This window comes from Acartia tonsa, chromosome 5 (assembly GCF_053477335.1).
Source record: "Acartia tonsa isolate MP-2025a chromosome 5, ASM5347733v1, whole genome shotgun sequence".
NCBI lineage: Eukaryota > Metazoa > Arthropoda > Copepoda > Calanoida > Acartiidae > Acartia > Acartia tonsa.
The window spans coordinates 22,297,552-22,324,700 of NC_137264.1; the positions used below are offsets into that span (position 1 = coordinate 22,297,552).

The following is a 27,149-nucleotide window of genomic DNA, read 5'->3' on the forward strand; positions in this document are numbered from 1 at the left end:
TCATTTTTAGAATTGTGTAATGACTGATCTAACTTTTTTCTACGTTACAACTTATTTGAAAAGTACCAATTTTATTGCAAAAACTAAATGAAGAGAAGAATCCCTTTAATATTGTTAGTGAGCTGGGGTAGCTCCTCCCAATTTGCAGTTTTTTTCAAACATGGACAATTAAGTCCATAAGTAGAATAGCTAATTAAACAAGATACCAATGTTCGGATGACAAGAAAAATTGAAGAGTCATGCATTACGTTGGGTATTGATATCTTAATATAAAAGATTTTACTGAAGAGAGAGATAAATATCTAGAAGTGGAGAAAGAGAGAGAAAAAGATAGATAAAGAGAGAGAGGTAAAGAGATAGAGATAGTGGGAGAAAGAAAGAAAGTTTGAGTAGAATTGCAATAAACTTTGTCCTTCAATATTACACCCTTTTTAGTGTCAATACACAACTGCAGTTAATTAGAAGTAAAAATATTTAAGCTAAAGAAACAACTAATTAAGATTGTAAATAATAAGAAAAGTAAAGTGAAAACTAGTATACATTGTAAAAATTATTGATATATTCAGAAAAGACAGAAAGATAATCTGTTTTGTGCTTTTTAAAATTATTCTGGCTATGTTTCCTTTGCTGTATTGTGCGACTAAAATGACACTGTTAAGTTTTACTCCGGTCCTGCATTCACTATTCCCTCCTAGAACCTTAAATCTTTTTATCAACCTTTAAACCAGCTAAATTACCCCCCCCCCCCTATACCTCCCACTATCTTACTCCCTACCTAATTCTAGTTGATACCTTCTTTAGAGCGTTTGATATTTGCTATTCTGTTAAAGAGTAAATTTAAGTATAAAATCATATAAAATTGCTAGGCAATTTTTTCTGTTAAAGCAAAAATCTGCTCTTTATGAATACACGTAGCGGCTGTGTTAAAAGAAGGAACCTTTTGACGGACGTTTGGTCAAGACTTGAGTATTATCCTATAATAAGTTTTTATGTTTAGCTATTTTCTAAAATTAAGTTACATAACAAAAACACTGTATAGAAAAGGTAGAAAAGCTGTAAACTAGATTTTATCGTGGAGGGGGGGGGGGGGGAGCATCCTCATTCTATTACACTTTTATTGGTGTAAGCAAGGTTTATATCAATTTTCAACAACCAGGAAGGGAAAGAACAATGGCACCTGAATTATGGTTATGGTCCATTTAAAGTATAGCTTGAAAAAAGTTATAAATTCTCTTCTATAGGTATAGAAAAATATATATCTTTAAATCAAATTAACATCATTTTGACTAAAGTAGTGCATTTGATTACAATAAAGATATCTAATGTTTTTTTTCTGATTACTTAATTAAAAATTTGGATTATCAATATTTGTTTTGAAAGCGTAGTTTCTCTATAATTGGTTACGGGGAACAGTATGTTTAACATTTATTTATTTACACATAGGATAAATAAAATATGATTACAAAACAAACGGCTAAATAGCAGTTATAGAGCAATAACTCTCATTTATGTTAACATATAATGGTCGATTTATGGATTCATAAACACAGATTAGCTTTTTGTGCCTATAAAAAAATGACTTGATACAATATAAATTACCAATGATAGGCAAGTAAATACTTTAATTGACCAATGATAAAATGTATACTGGCCTATTATCTGTCTTTTGTATTGTATGACGACATTTTTTTTCATAGGTACTATAAGCTGCTTCATAAACACTCAAGATGTGTTAATAAAAAGAAAGGAATAATAATACAAATAGTGCAATAAGAAAAAGTTTTTTGCTTTTGTCCTAATTTTTTGTTGGGCTAATAAAAAGGGCCATACATTACAATAGGAAAACAAGCACAAGTTCTTAATTTTTGGCACAGCTGAATATAAATCTTATTACAGGAATGGTTCTTAGAAAGATGATCAATATTATGATTTAGTAGAATATAGGTAATGAACAATATGGCTTAAATGAAATTGTTGCGCCTTGCTAATTTGGTAAAAACAAATCATAATAAGAAGTCACTTATATTAGAAGAGTATATTTTCAAGCCTTAATATTTTAGAAAATTATAATCACTAAGTTCAAATGCGTTTTTTAGACCGATCCTTTACAGTTTTAACAAATCTATAGATCAACTAAAACTTTACCTGAAGCATTTGAAATGGTAAAAAAATGTTACAATGTTAGATTTCTAGAAAATCGTACAAAAGTAAATTTTAGATCAGCTACGAATCCAAGAAAAGGGTAATACTTTATAATCTGTCCCCGTCTAGGTTTTATATCAATTTATTTCTTGTGGGCTAGCCATTTCTTTTTACGAACAAAAGCTTAAAGGGAAACTCATAAATAAGTAAATCAAAAGGCCTTTTGATGAATATAAAAAAAATGTATCGCAAAGTTACTTGAGTACAGGATGCTCATTTGGACATTTTAGGACTTGAATATAACAGTCCTGGGATCCATCGATCCAAAAATCAATTGAATAGTAAGATAACATTATACAAATTTTTTTTAAAAATTGTGTTTCAAATTGTACCTAATTGATACAGAAATGTTTAGGTTTAAATAGATAGGGCAAGTCTAACATGTCTATTAAACGATAAGAACTTTCCGTTAAGGGCACAATAGACAGAAATGATCACAAAAACAAATATTAATATAGTTTTGTACATTTTTACAAAGTTTTAGCAAACAAAAATTAAGCAACGATTGTCCCATTAAACCTTTTTTTCTCAGCGTATAGATCATGTGATGATTTTCATTTTGTAAAGTAAGACATGTCATTTTAAAGATAAATCTTCCGTACAAAATGGTTGAATCTTGAATAATGAACAAGAATACTAATGTGCTATAGAAGATAGCTAGAATATTTCCTAATATTTATGAGAGACATTTATACAGAATTTTTGAACAGGCATAAAGTAAAATAACCTCAAGAAGCTTTGGAACTTGTTGTTATATATTTAGAAAGCTTTTTTGGACAATTTTAAAAACATTATTTAGAAGTTTTCATTTTTATTTTGAGAAAAACATTCTGTACTAGAGAGAGATATTGGAGGGGAGGAACCATTCTTAGAAAGAGAGAATACAGACCTATGACTCATATTTCTCTTAGTTTGTGTGTGTGAGTGTGTGTGGTTGTGTGTAAATAAGTATGTAAGGGCAGTACGGATGAACATTCTGTCTCATCTTGAAGTATATGTTTATACTTTGAATAAAAATATAAAGGGTTTCTGGTATACTAGAATTATTATAGGCTTTATAATTATATAATTTATCCAATTAATGACAGATTAATTAATCAAAAGTCTAATAAAAACCCCACCATCAAAATACTTAACTTACAAGGTACTAAAGGCAGAATTCCAAAATAATTCTCTTTAACGTTCTATTCTTGTTTTTATTATGTAAAAATAGTTTTATGAATTGCTAGAAATTACAAAAAAATAATTGCTTCTCACCTAGCCTCTAATGGAAAGAAACGGTCATAGGAAAAGCTTTAGTTAAAAGGCATATCAGTACAATAAACCTTCATATTAATTTAAAATAATGGTTACTTTCTAAATATTAAGCCAAATATCATCAAATATAAGACAACAATGTTTAATGAATTTTCTTATTATTATCTAATCCTGCATAAGTATGGCAGGTGTTCTTCAAACCCTATCTAATATAGTTAGGTCTACTCTCAGAATGGATATATAGTACGTGGATATTGTAACAGGGTAAGTTTTTCAATTTAAGTTGCTAATATAGGGAGGTATCGTTTAATAGGCCAGCTGGAGGTATCATTTTATTAGAGTAATCAAAAATCTAGTGCAATATCAAAGTAATTGTATATCCATGAATACAAGAGATTAAGATAATGAACCTAAATGTAATTATTATTCAGTTTACATAATAATGCCTTGAATTCTTGTCTTAGTGTATTTACATAAACAAGGGTATGTAATTGTACACGATTTTGACTGGGGGGGGGGGGGTGGGGGAGGTTTGAAAAGATTAGAAAAATCCTCATCCCTCAGAAGAAAATAAAACCGGGAGGGGTCGTACCCCTCCTCTAGCGATTTACATTATTGGGACCTGGAAGACTTACCCTCCTGAGAAATTTTTCTATGGGGGGGGATAGTTTTACCAACCTTGAAAAAAATAAACGGGGGTATTTTCCCCCAGACCCTCCCTGTACACGTCTATGTACATATAGTGTATGTGCCATTGTGGAATAAATTTAGCCGCATTATTACTAAACTTTATGTTATATAAGCCCAATGATAGCCAGGACTTTGAAAGACTAATTTTAAACATATACAATTATGTCCATGAGAATCGCAGCAATAGCAAGCAATTTTTATTTTAGATAAAACAGAACAGTGAATTATGTGCAGTCAAATTACAAGTTGATTATCTTACAGCACATTTAAAATTTATACATGTTTGTATGACTTTAAAGTGCTTGACTAATAAGTCTAAAATTAACTTTATATTTTTAGAAATCCTAACTTTACAAGAATAGGCGAGAAAGCGAAGACTTTATTGCTTACATTATTAAACCAACATCAAGAATGTACAGTATGTCCATAAAAAAGTACTTTTATAAAAGACAAAACTTTGTACTTCAAATATTTCATCCCAAAATTAACAACTTAATCCAACAAACAGAGATTTTAGGCCACAAAAAATTCTTTAAATTTAATTTAAATATCCAAAAAAGACATCGAAGAAAAATGTCATCATGTTATTATTTTTTGCATTAGAAAGCTTCTAACACACATTATACATCCTGTAAAAAATTAGGCGGAAAAAAGGCATTATGTAAATGTACAAAGAATGAGGTTTTCTTTTTCTTTTGAGCTTTATAAGCCTACAAACCCTAAAATTTATATTTTTAAAGTCCACACTGTATATATTTAACACTGTACTGTTGTCTTAACCTCTTTTCGAGGAAGCTTTGTGTTTATCAAGATCGAAATTAATTCCTTATTCAAAATTCAAATTAAGCGCAAATGTCGTCTTTGTTTGACTTTCCTTTCCAAAGAGATGCGGCATGAATGTTGTTTATGTTTTGATGTGTCCACGTTCTTTACTTTTGAATGATATGTGAGTGGATGAAGATTTCGGAGAATAAAGTTGGGCCTATCATTGGTCTCATAGTGCGTGATCAACCCTAGTATACCAGGGGCTTTAAACCATAAGAACTTCAGGTAGATTTAGTTTATTTTATTTACATTGCATGGCGTATAGGACGAATTTATTAAGTTTAAAAGGCTTTAGCCAGCTAAACATGAAACTTTATTATGATTCAATTATTATGTTTTAGTAAATTTTATGTGCCTTTATTTTTGCATTTAACAATGATTTATTAAACCAAATAATTTTCCTTTAAAGCCAAAGTACCCAAAGATCTTAACCGTAGAAAAAAAGATTTTTAAAAAAGCAAATAATATTACGTGGTTATAAAAACTGGAATTTTGTATTAATTGATTTTGTAATTTCAGGACTTTGAAATAGTTTGTATCAATAAATCTATACTCAAACCTGCTGTTGAAACTTGATGGTTCCTGGTATTGGGGGTTTTTGTCCGTCAAACTAAGATCTCTAGAACTTCCCGCAAATTCGGAAGTCACACTTAACCAAAGTGTCATGGTTAAGACAACTGTGCATACGGAATTACTCTGTCTATCCTTCCATCTCTAAGTCAACGTTAAAGTAAGTATCTCTTGCTTATTGGCGAATTTAGAAATTTAAAAACTGTTTATTATTAATGAACTAGGTATTTGATGAAGGATTTTTTTAAAAAGCATTACGCGGCGAGTCTTATAGTTTTTACTTTTTATTGCTACTTTACATTTTATATAGCAGCCAATAACAATGTTAATCAATCTTTTATGTTTGACATCTCCAGATTGTTTTTGCTTGTTTGCATACTCTAAATAAACAGGAAAAAGAGGAAATATTTTAGGAGAAATAATGAAAAAAAAAAATATATTTTTGACATTTCTATAACTGAATTTAATACATTTTAATTGATATAGGATATACGTCGATGTATGTTACAGGGGAATTTTTTTGTTAATTTAGCATGCTAATATGGACCTTATTTATTGGTCAATTCGTTCATCAAGAAGGAGGGTAGGGGATGTGGTTAATGGGGGGTATCGTTAGTTTAGCCTACTGCGAGCATCACTTTATCAGAGTACAAAGAAATCTTGTACAGCATCCAATAATACATCATTTTACATTTCTTGTGTTTACTTCATCCTTTAGACATTAAACTCCAAGTTAATAAGTAGTGAAGCTACAACATAAACAAGTAACCCTTCTCCATATTTAATTTTACCCCTTTTTGTTTACCTATTCTGATTGATTCTATGCTTTTAACTGTCTTAAAATTGAACTTTAATCTAGTTTACGTTTAACATTTATCAGTTTAGTAGTATTTGTCAACCTTTTTGTATTCATCTAACCAGAAAAAAAAAACATTATTATTGGCAATCCTAACCACTTTTATATCCTACAACATGGCATTGGTTAACTTAATAAATTGCATATTGCCTCAGTATATTTTCTGTTGCAAAGCTTCTCAATAACTTAATTTATATTACTTACACGAACAAAACCCTTTTGCGTTTGTAATTTTGCTGGGGCATTTCCTCTTCTCCTAATAATACAACAAAGAGGTAAACCTTTTATGATCTGTAGGTATGACAAAGAATGGATGGATAGAGAGTTGAAGCAACCAACATTCCGACAGCTAGCAATGTGTTATTGCACCTTTTATAGGTTAATCCATTCCCATTATTTTAGTGTTAAAGTCGGCAGCAAATTTTCGCCAATGCTAAGGGTTCTAATTTACTTTGATTATCGTCATCCTTGTGTATAATAATAATAATAGAGTGTACAAGCTTCTAAACTGTAAATATACAGGTTTATTGTTCAATGTCACATCATTTCCACATTAGAATATATAGCTAGCACCGCAAATAATCATAAAATCTAAAACTACCATTTCCCAGGGAGGAAAAGGGGATATTAGGCTGTTTATTACACAAGTCCCTAAAGTTTTATAATAACGTTTTCTAATTCGTTAGCTTAAAAACTTGGGGAACCTATGAAATTTTGATTGGTTAGTTCATTAAGTTGAGTGCTAAAACGTTTTAACTACAAATTTTAATCTACAGAAGGGATAATTTTGTGTATCATCATTGGAGATGCACGTGAATTTATGGCCAATGCTAAACACTTCCTTGATTTCTTTTTCTGTAACTTTTGGCTAAATAAAATTCTTTGGCGGAAATTATGGCACATTTTATTGTTCACATAACACACATTATTCGCAAAATATTTGCGATATCAAATATGGGGACCTTCCACCCCCTACCCCCCTTCCCAGAATTCAAGTATATTATGTGTTATGTTCATTAACTATTGATAGAACTTTAGTAGTACTTAGAATTTTCCTTTTGTATGTCAGAAGGTTTTTAAGTAGCAAAGCTACTCTTTAAACTGTTCGTCAGTAAATCTGTAACACTTGGGTAAAAGTAAATTTTCGGCTGCGATTTAAAGAGTATCTAATGTACAACTCACATGATGTTTTACAGTGAAATTTCCAGGGGGAATGGGATTTACTTCTCTTTTATAATAGATAGATAGAAGACGTAATAACATACCCTACTTAAGTAGTAGCTGTGCTACATAAACTTATTACATGTGAGGGGGATAAAAAAATAGGACAATTAAGGAATATAAGATATTTCCCAAATATTAGCAATATTTTGCAATGTTGTATGACACTGCCCCCTCCTGCCCTCTCTCTTTCTATCTCACTCTGGGGATTTCCAAGGAAGATAACTTTATCAGTTGACTTTGTTTGTCACTATTCTTGGCATATTTTTATCTTACTCACAATTTGTCTTTACAAAAAATAAACATCTTCAATGTTTATTTAAAAATCTCATTAGTAATAAAACAAGTATGACAATATCCATATAAAAAGTAAAAAGTGAAAATATTCAGTATGCATTAAAAGATATTTGAATTCGAACTATGGCCGACTGACTGACGAACATAGTAAATTAATGACAGGAAACTTTATTTTAAAGGGATTTCTTAACAAAAAATCAGCTGTATATCTTGAATTACAATAGAAAAAATCACATTTCCCTCAAGGCGTTACAGACGGAATGACGGACCGACAGACAAATACATTTAATGCAGTAGCTTCGACACTAAGACTTTATATAAGTAAATTGAGTTAATTATAAAACCACTCTTTATAATTGTCTCGTACATGCTTTGCTTGTAGATGGGATAATCTTTAAATTTATTTTTATATTACTGTATTAGTTTACTCAAATATTTAGCTTAAAAATTATTGTTAGGTTTCCTATTTTTCTGAGCTTTCTACGGAAACAGTTATAGTTTAACAACATAAAAATGACAAATAGTTTAATAGAAGCGCAGCTTTTACAAAAAACTAAAGAAAAATAATGAAATATTACCTATGTTAGAGTTTATATGATCCTCCATGAGAGCTGAATCCAGCCGAGCAATCGGCTCCAACTGTGCAAACAAAATTACATGTTTCTTCTAATATTTTGATCAATTTTAAAATAATTTTTTCCTGTATCAAAAAAAGTCTGTGTAAGGTGGTGATAGAGGTATATTTTCAACATTGCAATAAATCTTAGATATACTTAAAGCCAAGGAATTCATAATTATTACACTACTAGATTTTACCAGAAAATTCTTACTTTGAGAATAAATATTATATTTTGTAGTTTTACAAAGTTCATCTAATTATTATTTATTTACATAGATAGATTTGGCACCTTAACATACTGTTTAATTTTTTTATCATTTTGAAAAAATTCTAAACTAGGTATAAATCATGCTTATAAAATACATGTAAAATAATATTTGATATTGGTATTTTCAAAATTATTGTCTCATCAAAATTTAGGTTCAGGTGCTGCAGTCTTTCCGGTTCAAGGGCTGCAGGCCTCCAGGAGGTCTCCAGACAGGCAAAAATGAAAAATAAATTTTTTTTAAGAGTTAGAGGTCAACTTATAAAACAAAATATGCATATTTTTGAATGATATTTACATACCCATTTAAAGATAAAAGATGCATATTTTCTTTTATAAGTTGACCTCTAACTCTTCAACAAAAATTTAATTTTTATTTTTACCTGTCCAGATACCACCTGGAGGCCTGCAGCTCATGAAATTGGAGGTTTATCCAAAAATCTTAAAACTTGGGAAAATTTATCATATAAGAATGATTTATCCCTAATAACCTATCCTCTCAGACTAAAGATAAAGTCTATATTCACTGTTTCCGCAAGTGGTAAAACTTCCCCTTCTTAGTACGAAAAAATTTCTAGAATACAAATCCAAATTATTACTCCCATGGAAAGGTAAGAAAAGCATCCAACATAATTCAATATTCATGGATATTTTGCAGAATTGCAGGACTCCATTTTACAAAATGGCGTTGATTTCAAATGAAATTGCATGCAAAAACTTTTATATTTCTCACAGGGAAATACGTTTGATTCAGATTCTTGGAGTATGGCTAGTTAAGTTTTCTATTACTAATTTAATATTTTCAAAATTATATAAGCTTCACCTATAACTTAAAGCCCAAATAACATTAAAAAAACACATTTAAAAAATTCCCAAAAATGATGAAACAAAGATTACATGATTTACGAGAACTTAATAGACATACACAGTACACACCTATTACTTAATACTTTATAAATTTTCTGAAATATTTTCAGAGAGCGTGAAACAGTCATGTCAATTCCTGTTATTAGGCACTATAATCTCTGCACGCACCTAAGGTGTTCATATAATCAATTCATTTAGAGAATAGGTGAATTTTCAATATTTGTATTACATTCACATTCCATTAGCATAATCTTACAAAACTTGTGCTTCACTTTAGGGATTTAAATGTATTAGAACCATATTGGCACATAGAGTATAATGTTTCACTTAACAGCATCAGGTTGCTAAGATTTCATCAAATTAAACTAATTGATTTCAAATGTTCATTAATTCAGCTTAAAGTTCTCAGAAAGTGGTAAACCATGTATATATAAACAACACCACAGTGCAATCTGGACTTAGATCTTAACCAATAGCCATTTTAAATTGAATAACATCACAATAATAAGTAATAACTTTCAACACAGGGTGGGAGGTTGATTGAGAACAACAATTGGAGAAAATATTTTATTGACAGCAGGCGGCCTGAAGCTGTGTCAGTTGCTTCAAAATCACTTCACCAGCAGCATTTATTTATTGAATAAATGATTAGGCCTTATTAAGATTTGGCTAATTTAATCCCAAATATCTAAGAAAGTTCAGTACAAACTTAACTACTTAACCGTCCAAAATAAGATAAAAATATTTAATGCCCTTTCCCTTTCAACCCCTCATCAATGGTTTATACCTACTGTTGTTGACTATTTAAAGTATCCAGATAAGTAATAGGGTAAATTAAATCTTGGCAATCTGTATTACTATCCTCCAAACTTGATGCATTACCCCTATACTAGTTACTAGTTAAGCTTGCCAGGTTAGATAAATTGGTTAGACTTAAAAATAGTTCATAATGAATATTATTTAGAGACTTAGGAAATTATGGAATAAGTAATTTGGCTATAATATTCCATATCAGCATAAACAACATCCCCTTTTGTTAAAACATCAAATGTATTTTGCCAATTGCCATTAAAAATTAAACAATAACTCTTTGATTGTGTGTCTTGGTTCAGAAAGTCTTATCTGTGTAGGTAATTAATTAGGCCTTAATTAGGAGTAAGGCATATCTCCTACTTTATATGATAAAGTGGTTAGAAACCCTGACACTTTTTTGGTAGGCCAAAAGTTTTCGTGGAATTTATAAAAAAGGCATTTTATGAGATGCACCTAGTGTTGGAACAAGCTTGACACATGGTGCACTCCTATCAACTATCAACATTTCAATATCTTAATTTGGATCAAATCTTTTAATTAGGAAAACTAGGCAGAAATCCTATTGTTTTTTTTATGTTACTTATTTCTTTTGATTTTACACATTAGACAATCATAAAATCAAACTATTAATTACTGATGTATTCATGTATTAATTATTCAAAAACCTTTGTCATTTTTCCATTTGTTGTTTAACATTAATATAATTATTCAATAAATTAATGTCTATGAAATATAAAATTGTTTAAAATGATGAATTTTCCTTATGAATATTATATTTACTTTTCTAGGCATAGTTATTATATTTATTCATTGTGGTAAAAGAGTTTGTGTAGACTGATAACTGAATGCCTGTCATAATCTAGAATGGATAAAAGATTAGGAAAACATATGAGAAAATTGAGCCTAGGGAATTGAAACACTATTATTGATTAAATAATTATGGGTACATTAATATTAATATTGGTTATGCTTACAATTCTAAAACAAGAATAAACTTTTTTGTGCAGGAGAAAAATTAGAAAGAAAATTATTACAGGATTTAAGGGTTTTGACCCAACTTTCCAAAAAAAAATGACTAAAACCCTGTTCCTGGTCCAATAAAAAAACATAAATTTTGAAAAACTTGATGAAAAAATACAAAAATGAAAAGCATGTCAAGGTATTTTTATATAATTGGTTTATTCTTAGTTTATTCAAACATAAGTTTGAATAGCAAATAAAATGAATGGATATAAATAATCAATACTGTATTATAAAAGCCTGGAGAACAACTCCAACGCAATATTTCAATAAACGTCAGACTAGAGAACTATAATACAATAATAAGGAATGTGTTTTGAATTATTAATTTTTCCATTTCAGCATAGAGATCTTTCTCTCAGTTTCGCTAAAAGTTGAAATATATATTCAAATAATTAATGAAAAGTAAAAAGATTCTTTTGTAAGAAAAAAAGTTTATATTTTCATTTGATTATGAAGATTTTAAAGCAATACTTAAATGAATTTAACCATTAAAGAGAAGCTTTAATCTATTTTTTTTGTGCTAGACCTAATAAGACTTTATATTGCCTTATATGCTCTATGAAGTAAAAATAACTTGTTTGCTTTTAATTTTCTGCAAAGGTGAATGTTTAGTGAAGCTTAATATTTCCTCATCTGAACTACCAGCTGGGAGTCCATTTAAGACATTAAGTAATTTACTGTAGTGGTTGGTATTATTTATAATTTGGTTTCATTAAACAAAAAGTTACCTAATACAATTCAGCATAAAAGTTATTATACAACTTTATCCATATGATATCTGTTTATTTTCCACACAAAAACAAAAAAATAAATTATTATCTCTATAACAAGTATATTATACAAATATCAATGTTCTATACATAAGCGGAAATTGGCATGTTCAGTTCATGCGAGAAACAAATTTTCTCGTATTCATTCGAATCCGGTGGATAGGAACCGGTTCTCATCCATAAGAAAAAACTATGTCTAGCATCGTATTATATCCAGCTTTCTACGAATATAGAAATGTACAATCATAAGATTAAAACCAGTTTTTTTAGCCGGTGCCTCCTGCACCTCAGGGCTAAAAAAACTAGTTTTAATCTCATAATTGTACTTTCTATATCCGCGGAAAGCCGTTTATAATACGATGCGAGAAATAACTATTATATAATTTTTTCCATAAAACCAAAATTTTATGAATAAATCTAATGCTTAAAGTGTCTGATGTCACAAAAATTTAGATAATTGATAATTATTCTAAGAAAAGTTCTTAGAATTAAATGTTATCAATATGAATTTCAATCTGCCTCAAATTTCCTTTTTCTTGATTAATTTGTGTTCCTAAGTTCCTCTATAACCTAACCTTAATTCTCTACAATATTCAACATTTATCCATTGAACTACAACATAGCTTTGATAATTTGACTGTTTTGTAGAAACATATTATTTTTACATTGAACAGAGTCCTTCAAGATGCAGTGGGCTTAAATTGACTCTATTAAGAATACAATTTTGTTTGAAAGAGAATATGTTTTATTTTAATTAAAAATATTTTTATTTTAAACCATAGATAATACAATAGTTGTGCCTTTATTTGAATTTCTAAGAATATTATGTAATTTAAATAAATCATAAAGATGTTATAAGATGGCATATAATCACAATGCTGTTCTTAAACTTTGACAAGAACTTTTCTTAAATGCTTAAACTAAAAAATAATCAATAATTAATATTGCAGATCATTTAAAGTTCTTATTTCTCAAATAACTATAATAAATGTATACATAAGGAAATATAATTAACATAACAAAATGAATAATAATTCAATCAACAATTAGAACAACCTCCAACAAAAAAAAGTTTATATATACAAAATAAAAATAAAAACAATTAGTAGTTTGCAAGATGTTCAATGACACGTTTTTAATGAAGAAGTATTTTTTCTATCCTATTAAAAAAAGAAGTAGGGGTTTCTTACCTGAAGCTTAAGATTTTAATAACTACAGATCGATTGAGTTCCTTCTATAATGGAAACTTCATACAGGTAACGGGGTGGTTTAATACTATATATCTTAAAGGGGTAGCTTCACGAAATGCATTTATACTTAATTTAGTGAACCGCATATTTTTTGCTAGTTAATGGGTTTAACTATATTTATATGGCATATATTTGAAAGAATTTCAATTTTCTACCACGTAGTTATGAAAATATTAAGACTTGAAAATCGTCTGTGATATAAGCCTTGGGATGGTTTAGAAAATTTTTATGTCCCCTTCTTATCCCTTTATAGACAGAGTCCCTACTGGTGGTACATCTGCTAGTTTAGAATAAAAGTGTTATTTTTAAGAGCTTGTATCTGAAAGAAAAAAAACTTTAGCTAATGTGAAATATTTATTTCTCATAATCGCAGTACCTGACGCCTATAGGAAAGTATCATATATCTAACACTTTGTATAGCCTCTCAAACAGGTTTATGTAAATATAAAAAAATCAAATACATCTCAAATATTTGCAGGCCCATAAACCAATATTCCATACTCTTGTTACATTGAGTTACTTTTTCTTTAAGCTGAAATGTTTATAAACAAATGTCATTTTTAAAATAAATAAGTAACGCAGCAATATCGGGCATACAAATTTAAGAAAAAATTGCCGCGCATTTACATGCACCATGTACTTTCAGTCTAATAAAGTTTATTTACAGAGCTTCTTAAGCCGTTTTTAAGAGGAGTTTTAAGAAATTAAGTATTAGTGCTTCTTCTAAAAAATGAATCCTATCGAATAAAAGAATAAAATTTCTGTTGGAAGCCCATCAAGGATCTATTTTGTTTCTAGACTACTTAGCAATATCCATACAATCGGCAATGGAGAGCCAATATGTCTTCCCCACTCCCTTAACTCACTTTTTTAATAATCTAAATAAATTCGAATTGGTTATTTTTTTTCTTCAAGATAGCCCCGTAGGGTATGTTAAAATAGCTACCCGCAGTCATTCAAATAAGTGTGATCAAAATATTACCAGTACAAGGATGGCAAGGGGGGGGGGGGAGTAATATCCCTAGTGGGATTTTATAACTACTTTTATTCAAAAAAAAAAAAAAAAAAGTCAGCAGTCTAAAAGTTTAATTTCAGGAAAGAAAGTACCATTACTTATTAAAACTCTATCAATTTTATATTTTTTTGGAATCATTGTCCGAAAGAAATTGAAAAATATTATAAATAATACGTAACAAGAATAGAAATATAATTAGGTGGAACGTTGTAATAAAGTTGACCACAATAATTCTACACAAAAGTTTACCGCCAACCAATAAAAAAAGGCCGATGGTAAGTCTTCAAAATATATCTAGAAAACTTTTGGGGTATAGTCCCTTTCGTAACATCGCACCTTATGGGGCGATTCTTCGTATTTTTCATAGTAGCTTTTCTCCTGTTTCTAGCCCCTTCGGGGGGCTCTATCCCTGCGGGGCTAATTACCTAACCCTGTGGGGCAATCACCTAACCAAATATAACCTAACCTAACCTAAAAATAACCTATAAAAAGCCATTTTAAAAACACGACGAATCGCCCCTTATGGGGCGATGTTACGAAAGGACTATTCACAACTTTTGTTTCAAATTTTTACGCTTTAAAACCATGGATTTTAATGAATAAGACATTGATAAATCAATGTCCATCCAAAATGATGATAAAAAATTTCCCTTTTAGTGGCATAAATCATTGGCTAAAATTTAAAAAAGATTGACGCTACCAATTTGGAACCAACCCAACACCATTGAATAAAGGTACTCAAAGTTTTGAACCAACAAAAAGGAAAATATGATACTAAAGCTTTATTTATAAGTGTAATTTTCAGTCCAATATTCCTTCCGGCTCTTGTTTTAACGCGAGATTTAGACATGTAATTTATTACCAAAGGCCCCTTTCCCACCTTGGTTTTAACACGAGAATCAGAATCATGTAATTTCCTGGTAGTTTGGGTTTTCAAAACTAAGATGACCGCTGCCAGAGAGGAACAGTGAGTAGTCATGCTCTAAAAATGAAATAGCTTAAAACAAGGCCAGTCAGCATCTCAAAAGCTGTGCACACTTATGGGGGGGGGGGGGGAGTCTACACCCCTCCCCACTTGCAAACTTGTTTTTTTAAAAAGTAAAGGAAAATTTGGAAAGGCGTTGTTTTTTCTATTTAGGGTAAATTAATTTTGGGAGGGTAGTTGTACCCACCCCTATGAGAAGCTACAGTTAAAAATGAATCATATCGGTTCTGCGGTTAGCGAGATCCTTCGGGACAGATAAAAACAGATCATGATACTTAATTAAAATGCTTGTAACCTGGAGAAGGACTTGTTGCCATCCCTCATGAAACCAAGCTCAAGCACCGCCTGCTGCAAACCCGTGCTGCAAAGATCCTGAAACAAAAATACTGTTGTTAAAATGAAGTTTTATCCAACATTTAAAAGCTAAATTTCACAGTGTGACTTATTTAATTATAAGTAAACACAAAAGCAGGGCTTGAAAGCCGAGCGTCAGCCGCGACTAAGCCTCAAATTTTAACCTATTTGGATGCTTTGAAAGTTTAAAAGAAAGATTGCCATATTTAGGTCACGTTAGTCTTCCAGCTGATTTTTAAAATGGTTAGAGCTTGATTTCCCTGAGGCTTACAGGCGGCTGCCGAGCCCTGCACATAAGTGTTGGAAGGTTGTATGGAAACATTTAAAGAATAGTTTTAAATTTTAAGCTAAGAAAGACTCATTACGTCATAACATAATAACATAAACTGTTTCAGAGGATCATAAATCATAAATTTTGCATATGTATGGTTACAAAATAGAAAGGTAAAATGTATGAAAAAAAACAAGTTCAATAAAACTCACATTCAAAGATATATATACCAAATGTGTTTTTATGGGAAAAATGATACATAATATTCTTGAATTACATATTTATCTATTATAAAACTGTGGAAGAGTAGACACTAAAATATTTTCTTATAAAATGGCTTCTATCCATACTTTTATATTCAAATATTTTTTTTGGATATAGTCCCTTCGTGGTAACGCCTCTTAAGAGGCGATTCGTCGTATATCTAAAATGGCTTTTAATAGATTATTTTAGGTTAGGTTACGTTTTATTGGATTATGTGATTGCCCCGCAGAGGCTAGAAATGGAGAAAAGCTACTGTGAAAATATGAAGATTCACCCTTAAGTCGCGTTACCACAAATATTTTCTTATAAAATGGTTTCTATCCTTACTTTCATATTCAAATACATTTTTTTAAACTGTTTGGTAAAAAATGTTCCTTTTGTCATCAAAAGAGCTTAAAAAGAAAATTAACATTTGATTAAAAAGTGTAAAATAAGTTTAGCCCCGTCCTTGAAGAAAAGCAAATGCATTCAAAATAGCTTTCTTCCTCTCTTAAAACATTTTAGAAGTGTTTTCAGAAAATCTTCTAAATTTTATTGAGCACTTAATATTTATACAATATATATATTAATGACTGGATGGTATTTTTTTCAAATATAAAATCATACATCATAATTCCTAGAATTTTTCAGTAGCAAAGCTACTTTTAAAGTCAAGCATATCAACCAGTTTGCCTGTCTTCTCTCTTTGCCATCGTATTTACACCCACAATAACACTTCCTTATCATTCCTCACTTGCTATTATTCCTCTATAGCACAAACGCATGGACACATGCTTCCGAACAAACTTTGTACTGATATGTCAAGAGAACAACAAAGGTTTCTTTCTAATTCAGCATATGTGCACTGGTGTTCTCCTAATGTAGGTGAAATCCATCAACATAAAAAATGTTGGATAAACTTTGAGGGGGGTAAGTTATTACTGGAATCTACTCATTATTTGGACATGTATGCGTTTGGTTTCAGGAACCATATTGGAAATAAAAGCAACTCCTATAAGAAGGAAAGAAATACTTTTAACATTGCTTTGAAATTCATATATTTAGAAGCTTAGTCAGTAAAATACAAAAAGACTAAATAAATACCTTTAGAAGATTTATTTAGAACTAGTGAAATTTAAGTCATGTTGTCTATTTACCACCATCGGTTGCTGTAACGTATTGCCCAACAGTATAAGAAATTTGTCTTTTAAATTTACAAAATATGCGACAAGATTCTACAAAACATTTTTTTTTATAAAAAAGTAAATTTTGACATAAAATCTCTTACTCCTAGACAAATTGTAATAAAATGCTTCTTTTAATGCATGATTATTTGCGGAATCACAGAAACAATATGCATTATGCTTTGGTCAATTTGGACAACAAAGTAAAATAATAATTTCGTCTTTTATATCAACATTATTGTTGCATCAAAAGAAAATAAGTACAAAATACTGGATACTATTTTTCGTATGGTATAATAGACACTTGTCTGCGGACACGGAAATATGTTTTAGTATGGTTTTTACTGGTTTTTATCCGGAATGGGCCATCCAAAAAGATTTTTTACTTAAAGGATAAGACAATGAACAGTAAATTGGTGTACAAAAATAACCAAAAAGTATGAACACTGCTAGTTTGTACCTATTAATTTTCAGCCTGGATGTACTAATTTAATCCTTGTAATCCTTGTGAATTGTTTAAAAATGGTCAGAGATGGTTTGTATGTCCGTGTGTATATTGTCGAGATAAACAAACATTCTAAGGAATACAGGGATACAAAAATTAAAAATAAAACATTTTTTTATTTAAAAAAAAAAAATTTTCAAAAATATAATCCACTTTGCTAAAGATGTTGAGACCTTGAAAAAAATGTGCGTGAATTTCGTGTTTCCATTAAGGTCTCTTAAAGGGACACATCTATTTTTTTCTTAAATCAGTGATTATTTAAAAGCTATATTTAAAAAAGTCCATAAAGCTCTAAAATTTTTACGATTGTTTTATTAAATAAGATCATGTCTTTTAAAAAAACAAAAGGAAATGCCCATATCTTTAAATAGTTTGAAAAATCTCTAGTAATAAAAAAGTAAGTGCCCAATTAGAAAAAATCTAGCTTTAATAATATCTTTTTTATCTGAATGATTACCATACTCCGTGAAAGCAAACAAGCCAAGGCGGACTTGTGGTTTGAACTTGAGCCTAACTTTTATTTACTCCCCCTCCTACTCAAAGCCCTCAACATCAAATTACCCCTCCCCCCCCCCCCCTCGAACTTTTATTTGCATAACATTTTAGTTGATTATAGCAAACTAGCCAGTATTCATCTAAGGGCTAAAATGTTCAAGATTTATTAAGATGAGTAAAAATTTATTGTTTTTTGTTTTAGTTTGACCAATTTATTTGGAAACATAAAAAGTATTTTTTTATTTTCCAATAAACATGGACAATTATTTTCACAATTAGCACAGAAAAAAAATATATAAAATTAATGACATAAGAAACATATTTTGTTGTTTTCTATTGGTTAGCTAAATGTCATACAGAAGAACTAACAAACCATTGTTATAGAATAGCTAAACTATTAAAAATGAATGACTTGAAATAATAATAAAACATAAAAGAAATTCTAATTATTTAATGTAAAAAACTTGCAAGACTTAATAAGGAAATAAAAACTATACAAAAGTACGGAATAAGTATTACAATTATTTTTTTAACAATTAATTAAACAACTAATAAGATTAGTTTTCATGGAGGCCTATTTCAAATGAAAAAGAGAAAACAGTCCTTTTGTATACTAGAAATAGTAACCCAATGAAAAATCTAAAATAGTTATTTGTTGCATCGTATAATAGACAGTTTTCCGTGGATTTTAAAATGAAAAATTAAAAGATGCAAAACGTGGTTTTTCAGTATAGCTGAGAATATGATATATTTACTATTTTAGTGTTTTTAATTTTTTTTCTTCCCAAGCCCTGTATGCTAGTGGCAAGGCCAATAGTGTGATTAAAAAGTAATATTTCATTTCTAATTCTTTATTCCCTTGTTTTTAGTATTTGTACATATAATAATCAGATATATAAAAATTATAGAGAGCTAACACGCAAGGAAGTAGCATTTCCATATTTAGAAAAAAAAAGTTAAAAAAACTAACGTAGCGAAGCAAAAACCCCTATTATACAAAGTAATAAGATTTTTTTTGTCTGTAGCAAAGCTTTTTATAGGTCCAGGGAAGGTTTATAACTATTTTAATGGAGGGTATCTCCACTATCTCAAGACAATTCGTTCCTAGAATAAATGATACCTTCCCCCCTAAAAAAAAACTACATTTTATTACTTTTCCTTTTTAAACTGAAAGGGGGGGGGGGGCGAAAGTGACACTTTTTGAAACCAAAACTAAGAGTCAACAAAGGAACTCAACTAAAAAAAGGGTTACAGGTCTTAGATTTTGCATGGCAGTTCCTTTATAGGGGTACAATATGGAACTGTAAAGAAACGGCGGCGCAACCGCCGAAAACCGCCGTAATTTTTGTTGCCTTTTCTCGGCGGTTTTCGGCGGTTGCGCCGCCGTTTCTTCACAGTTCCATATTGTACCCCTATAAAGCAACTGCCATGCAAAATGTCAGACCTGTAACTCTTTTTTTTAGTTGAGTTCCTTTGACTTTTAGTTTTGGTTTCAAAAAGTTCACTTTCGCCCCCCCCCCCCCTTTAAAGTGAAAGGTCGACCTCCCCCATACCCTGAAATGTCCCTAGAGTTTCCTAGAGGCGTTGCCGCTGGTATACAAAAAAAGGTAGTTCAAATGATTTCAATTGTCTTTCTAAACAAATATTAGCATGCATTTCAAATTCAATTTTTATAAAAACAATTTTGGATGGCATTATTAATTTAGAGCTTTTTTAAATTGAATCATTAAAGGGGTAGTTTCACGAAATGCATTTGAACTTAATTTAGTGAACCGCATATTTTTTCCTGGTTAATTGGTTAAACTGCCTTTATATGGCATATAATTGAAAGAAATTCAATTTTCAACCACGTAGTTTATAAAATATCAAGACTTGAAAATCGTTTTTTTAAATTGCATATATCACAAAAAGACGATTTTCAAGTCTTGATATTTTCAAAACTACGTGGTAGAAAATTGAAATTCTTTCAAATATATGCCATATAAATATAATCTAACCCATTAACTAGCAAAAAATATGCGGTTCACTAAATTAAGTTCAAATGCATTTCGTGAGACTACCCCTTTAACGATAAAATGGAAGAAACTCGATATGAATAAAGTTGAAGAACAAGTTCCTGTTTTTGAGTACCTATGCTATCAATATTTTATGCAACAGTTGTTATATGAAGCTTGTCATATTGAAAAAAAGTTTTTCATATTTTTTGAGATAGAGAAGCGGTTCTAAAATTTGCTTTGCATGTTCTTTGCTCTTACTTAATCCTTTATTTGAAAATTTTGACTTTTAAAAGATTACTCCTTACTTTCATCATATCGACCAAAACAAAGCATAACACATGATTTATTAGCATTAGGATGAATCAATATCAATTTTTTTTCTGAGAACGATGTTTTACTTGTTTTGTAGAATGGCATATGCAATTTTATATCAAAACCTGATATTACTTTGAAATTGATATATCTTTACTAAAAACAACAGAAGAACATTGAATATATATATTTCTACTAGCCCTAGCCTAAGGGGTTTTCCATCTACCCTACTTAGTGTTACGCCCATCCATCTGTGGGAGAATTCTGCTTGAAAAATACATCCTTTTTAAATTTCTTATTGATAGATTAATGATGATTCAATTAGAAATGTTATAGATAATATTCTATGCTTCTTATTGAAAAAATTTCTGACTTTCATTTAAAGATCTGATAGGTTGATGGCATATTGGACTTGTACTACTGTTATGGATCAATTTAGGTGAATCAAAACTTACCAAAAATAACTTGAAAATGTTTTTGCAAAATTTTAAATTAAAAAAAATGAAGGCTGTGTTTGATCATTAAAAAAAGGAAAGGAGCAGTTTATGCTAAAGTAAAAATATGCGGTAGTGAAGATTTTTGACAATATGAAAAAAAACCTTTTTGCAGAAGTGATATTAGACCATGATGTTGGCTATAATTAAGTTAATATTGGTTTGACATCATTTTAACATCAAAGAAGAATATGAGAGACTAGAGCGGTGGATGCAAATAAAGTTATCAAGAACAGGACAATTATGTACATAAGTAGCAATAAATTTCTAATTTAAGAAATTTCAGAGAAGGGAGGGGATATAGAAATGTAAATTATATTAATACCCAAAGTTTTATAAACTTATTCATTGCCTGAATTTTGGATCTATTACTGGAATTGTACATCAATTTACGTTACATTGTTTTGTCCTAAAAGATCTTTGAATTTTAAAAAATCTCTCACATAGTTTACAATTCCTTAAAAAAATATCTTTATTATAAAAAAGTTGGCTACTCTGATATAAACAACATGAAAAAGTTGTCTACCCTGACATATTTGATTATACCTGTTGGATTTATGTAGGATTTAGCTCATATTTGTGTGTGTAGTTAATGTTACTAATATATATATGGACTTGGTATTTATTATATGATACCTTTCAAAGCTATAATATTGTACTTAATAATTCATATATTCACCACTCTGATTAACTTACAAACAAAAAGTTAATAGATATTTACATCTTTAATTAAACAATTTTCCCGCCATTTGTTCTTATCAAATAGACATAGAAAACATAGGGTTTTAAAAGGATGAAATAATCCTTTATTCACATAGACTTAGTACAGCTGTCTCTTAAGAAGAAGCATTTTAACATTCTACGAAAATAAGGAAAGACTAAAAAAGGCTGAATAATTAAGAGTTAAAGCACAAAACTTCTTATCCATATTTCTAAAGTTTGAAGATTTTTCTGGACAGATTCTACCACAGACAAATCCCCCCTCCCCCTTCTTTGATATATTTTGAGACATATCTTCCCCATTCCTGCAAGAGACAATTTATCTCTTAACACTTTCTACCTAACTCTGTAATCCTTGTTTATAATCGAAAACAACACAAAAGTACAAATAAATAGTGGGATGTAACCCAGGGAGGAAAGGGACATTGTGCTGTTTATTACACTAGTCCCCAAAGTTTTATAGCAAAATTTTCTTATTCGTTGGCTTGAAAACTTTGAACACTGGAAAAATTTTGATTGGTTGCTTTATAAAGTTGAGTTCAACAAATAATCGTTATCTTGAGAAGGGCTAATTTTGAGTATCTTAATTGGGGTTGTACATTAATTTATCGGCCATTGTCTGATCCCTTTAGATCCCTGGATGTAAACATTGATAATAAATAAAACAAGAACATGTATCCATAAATAGCGCAACAATAAAGACTGAACTAAAGCAAAATGCAGTAAGTACAATAATTGACAGGCATTGTTAATAAATCTGTTGATACAATATTTAAAATAGTTCTTGTTTTACCTCAGCAATTTTTGTCCTCAACAGACATAGAGAATTAAAAATCAGAGTTCTTGTTAAGTGACATATATAATAGACAACTATCGCGCTTCTTAATAAATATTTACTTACGTAGATAAAAAATACAATTTTATGAAGAAAAAAAATACATGATAATTATATATTTTTAAAAATAATATGTTAAGGACATTTCAATAGAAAGAGAAATGTTGTAAATAGTTTTGAAATAAAAATAAATCGTCAACAATATTTTACAAAACAAAACATTTCCAAGTTTTTTTGGCGGAATGTAAGTAATGGTGAAAAAAGGGTAGGGTCCTGAAGATACGTATGAACTATAAAGATAAAAACAAAACAAAATATATTTATTTTTTGCTTGTAGCTTAAAATTTCGACAAATACTGATCCGATTGAGATCTCCATTTTAGGGAAGCTTTACATAGGTTCAGGGGTTTGTTCCATGATATTTAAGTTTTAGGTTGCGATACTTTTATATTCTTTCCAATACTGTGCCCCTATATGCTAGCGGCGCTGCCGCTAGTTCTAAACAAAGAACTCATCCAAATATATAAATTAAGAAAAGATTTGTTTAAACTTCATGTATAGAAACCATACAAGATAGATTAATGCCAAGATGCTAGACACATACTTCTATACTAAAAACTGTAGGCTCCACCCTTTGCCTCTAAGACCTAAAACTAGTATACAAAGGGGTATACTATTGCTTCAAGACCTATTTCTCTTTTAGAGGTGGTCAAACCCTCCCAGAAAATTGCCTGAAACCTGATCAATTAAACAATAAAAGTTAACTTTTAAATCTTAAAATAGTGTTTAAACCAATGCCGTTTTAATGATTTTTTAAAACAAATATTTTAGAATGATATTTTAATAATAGTTATTTCTTTCATCATATTATAAACCGCTTTCCGCGGATATAGAATGTACAATTGTAAGATTAAAACCAGTTTTTTAGCCCCGAGGTGCCGTTTTAATCTTATGATTGTACATTTTTATATTCGTAGAAAGCAGGATATAATACGATGATAGACATAGTTTTTTTCGTATAGATGAGAACCGGTTCCTATCCACCGGATTCGAATGAATACGAGAAAATAATAGAAACGTTTTTACTTACTTTTTAAAAAAAGAAACCTGTTAAAACACGGCAACCCTTTATTAGCAGGAAGAAAATAGTTTTCATATGCAAATTCTAACAAAATTCAATAAAGGTAATCTTTGCTTCGTACGTCGGATAAGAAGAATTATATCTTTTTCCACTCTTCAAAGAGCAAAAACTCGCTAGATTCCTTTTCTATCAAATGCTATTTATAGTTCAAACTAACATGAATTGTAGGTTAATGAGTTATTGTATGATATCCTATTCTATAAAATAGTAAGGTTTTTTTCTAAAGCTAAAAATCTTATTAGCTAAATAATCTCTTTATTACGTAAGCTTCACATAGGTAATGTGAGTTGGTTTCAGGCTATTTTCAGACTTAAGTCTTGGAATGGCTTTATGTTATTTTTCTAGCCCTTAGAAGGCCTTCTTGTCCTTTCGAATATAGAGACCCTAAATTCTAGGGGCTTAACCGCTAGTTATAATAAAAAAGTATTAAAACTAATAAGAAAAGGACAAATCTTATCATTTTCAAAATTTTAAAAATAACCAATAGTTGAATGTTTTATATAAATAAAAGTCAATGTCAGAGCTGCTGCAAGCGTGTTGTACATGATTATGAAACAGAGTAAAATTAATATAGTAATGCTATACATTAAATCACTTTCTGTATTTTTTTCATTTCCACATTAATATGGGTGATTGTCCTTGACAAAAAAAAGTATAATTACTATTTAGACTAATTGCCATATATTTACCACTTAGATATCATATACTAGTGGTTTCGCCTCTAGCGTCTAGAAGGGAAGAGTAGAAAAATGGCCTAAAACCAATGCAAAACTTAAATCTAAAATGCAAATTAGCCTAAAACCATCCTAAGACCTAAAATGGAAAACACAATCAGTTCATTAGTTATAGAATTTTTAAGCTACAGACAAAAAAAAACCTTACTACTTAGGGTATGATAGGATATCATCATAATATGCATAAACTGGTGAACTAATTTTGGTAAATCGCTGGGTGTTTTCTTATATTCAGTAGACAATAGAATTATAATATAAATAACACATAGGCAAAGGTTCAAAATACCGAAGTTTTCAAGAAAAAAAAGCGTTGGTCAAAGTGGTTTTTAAAAATAAATTAAAAAGATTTGGCATAGATAACTTAAAATTCATAAGGCACAATAATTTTACAGGGTAAGAAAAAAATAAAGCTACTAAAGGCAGTCGTGGTGAGCATTTAAAATTTAATGTTTCATGTACCTAACTATATCTGCAGAAGACTGACTTGAAATCATTATCTATTATACAAAGTAGCTTGATGTCTGTCTGTCCGTCCGTCTGAAGCTTAAGATCTCGGTAACCACTGAACCGATTGGATTCTACTCTTCAGGGTATATTATACCTATCGGTCCTGTGGTGGTTTTAAGCTATTTTCTTGGGGGGTGAGACACCCCCAACCCCCCCAAAAATGAAAATTTACCCCCCCTCAAAAAATTTTTTTCTTGAGAACAAATTAGACTATGAGCAGCACCAGTAGTAATTTTCTTGAGAACACATTAGACTATTTTTTTACGAATTACGAATTTTGCGAATTCGTTATTTAAACGAGAAAATGTTTTCCTGCTGGGTAGGTGCGAAAATTTGCAATCCGTTCTGCTGGGTAAGTAATAGAAGATGTAATTATACCTCTTGGGGCAAAGCCCCTAGAGGCTAGGGGCGAAGCCGCTAGTTATTTAAAAAGAAATTATAAAGTTTATACATTCTAAATATTCTATTTCAATTAACTTCTACTTTTATCTATAATACAAAGTAGAATGATGTCTGTCCGTCCGTCCGTCCGTCCCTTAAGATCTCGGTAACCACTGAACCGATCGGATTCTATTCTTCTAGGGTATATACCTATTGGTCCTGTGGTGGTTTTAAGCTATTTTCTTGGGGGTTGGGACACTCCCAACCCCCCAAAAACAAAAATTCCCCCCCCCCCACAATTTTTTTTGTTCATGGGGAAATTTGTTCACATAAAACTACTGGCAGCACCAGTAGTACTTAATTTTTTTATTTTTTTAATTACCTCTTGGAGCAAAGCCCTTAGAGGCTAGAGGCGAAGCAGCTAGTATTTAATATATTAATGGGGGACGATGAAATGCTCAGTTAAGACCAATTTTCTAAACATATAATTTAAACAAAATTCGACCTCTAGATATTAAAAAAGGTTTTGGTTAGAAAAAGTCGTATATATTTTCAATGCCTTATATATGCCTCTTAATATTTGGTAAAATCCTACCAATAACGCAAAAGGCAAAAGAACAAACTAAAGTTGGGCTTTAATAAATCCAAAATAGATTTCTAGGATAATGAAACCTAATTTACCTTGAAAAGGGGTAAATATAAAATGAAGGGGAAAGGTTTTAACTACAACCTCCAATCACTTCCACATATGTATCACAATATCAAGTTATTAGGACTGCGAATAATCATCACAGCACAAATTGCATATTGAACAAGACTTCACTCGAACCAATAAAAACCCTTTTTAGTTATTGGCTATGTTTCTGTATTGACCCGCGACATTGGCTAAAGGGATAGTTGCATGAAGTGCATTTAAAGAGTTTGATTGAGAGCAAAAGTTACAAAAATACTATCTAACATACATAATTTTGTATTACAATAAATATCAATAAAATAGGCACCATTAAAATAGTCATCATGCTGTGTTTGTGAAAACAGGACAGCCCTATAGGTTGCATATGTCCAAAAAATATGATCTTCAAGTCTTGATATTTTAAAACTACTTGGTAGAAAATTGAAATTCCTTTAAATATATGTCATATAGATGTAGTTTAAACTATTGAACAGAAAAAAAATATGCAGTTCCCTAAATTCAAATTTGAATGCACTTCATGCAACTACCCCTTTGTAGAGCATCCGCTCGTCCTGGGGCAGGTGATTGGTGCGTATCTTGATAGAACACAGCATCCTAACTAGAGATATTCATATTTATAGTAGGGAGAATGCCTAGGCCCAAAACAGGAAAACTAATTACTAATTACTATACACAGTTAGGATTTCTAGACTAGGGTCGTGCCTTCAAAAAGTTGGTTAACTGTTGGGTGTTATTTACCAACGACCCCGGCTATTAG

At 30.2% G+C, this 27,149-nt stretch overlaps 1 protein-coding gene across 2 annotated transcripts in view; it reads right to left on the minus strand.

The window, feature by feature from the left end:
• Positions 1-27,149, minus strand: part of LOC145319051 (protein Fe65 homolog) — a 113,461-nt gene that overhangs the window by 72,723 nt on the left and 13,589 nt on the right. For both annotated transcript variants that reach the window (XM_080160876.1, XM_080160875.1), the window contains exons 2-4: positions 15,821-15,897; positions 15,458-15,522; positions 8,497-8,557 (exon numbers count right to left, since the gene is read on the minus strand). In XM_080160876.1, coding sequence (XP_080017002.1) covers positions 8,497-8,557; positions 15,458-15,522; positions 15,821-15,842 — 148 coding nt within the window. In that variant the 5' untranslated portion in view covers positions 15,843-15,897. The remainder of the gene's footprint in view (positions 1-8,496; positions 8,558-15,457; positions 15,523-15,820; positions 15,898-27,149) is intronic.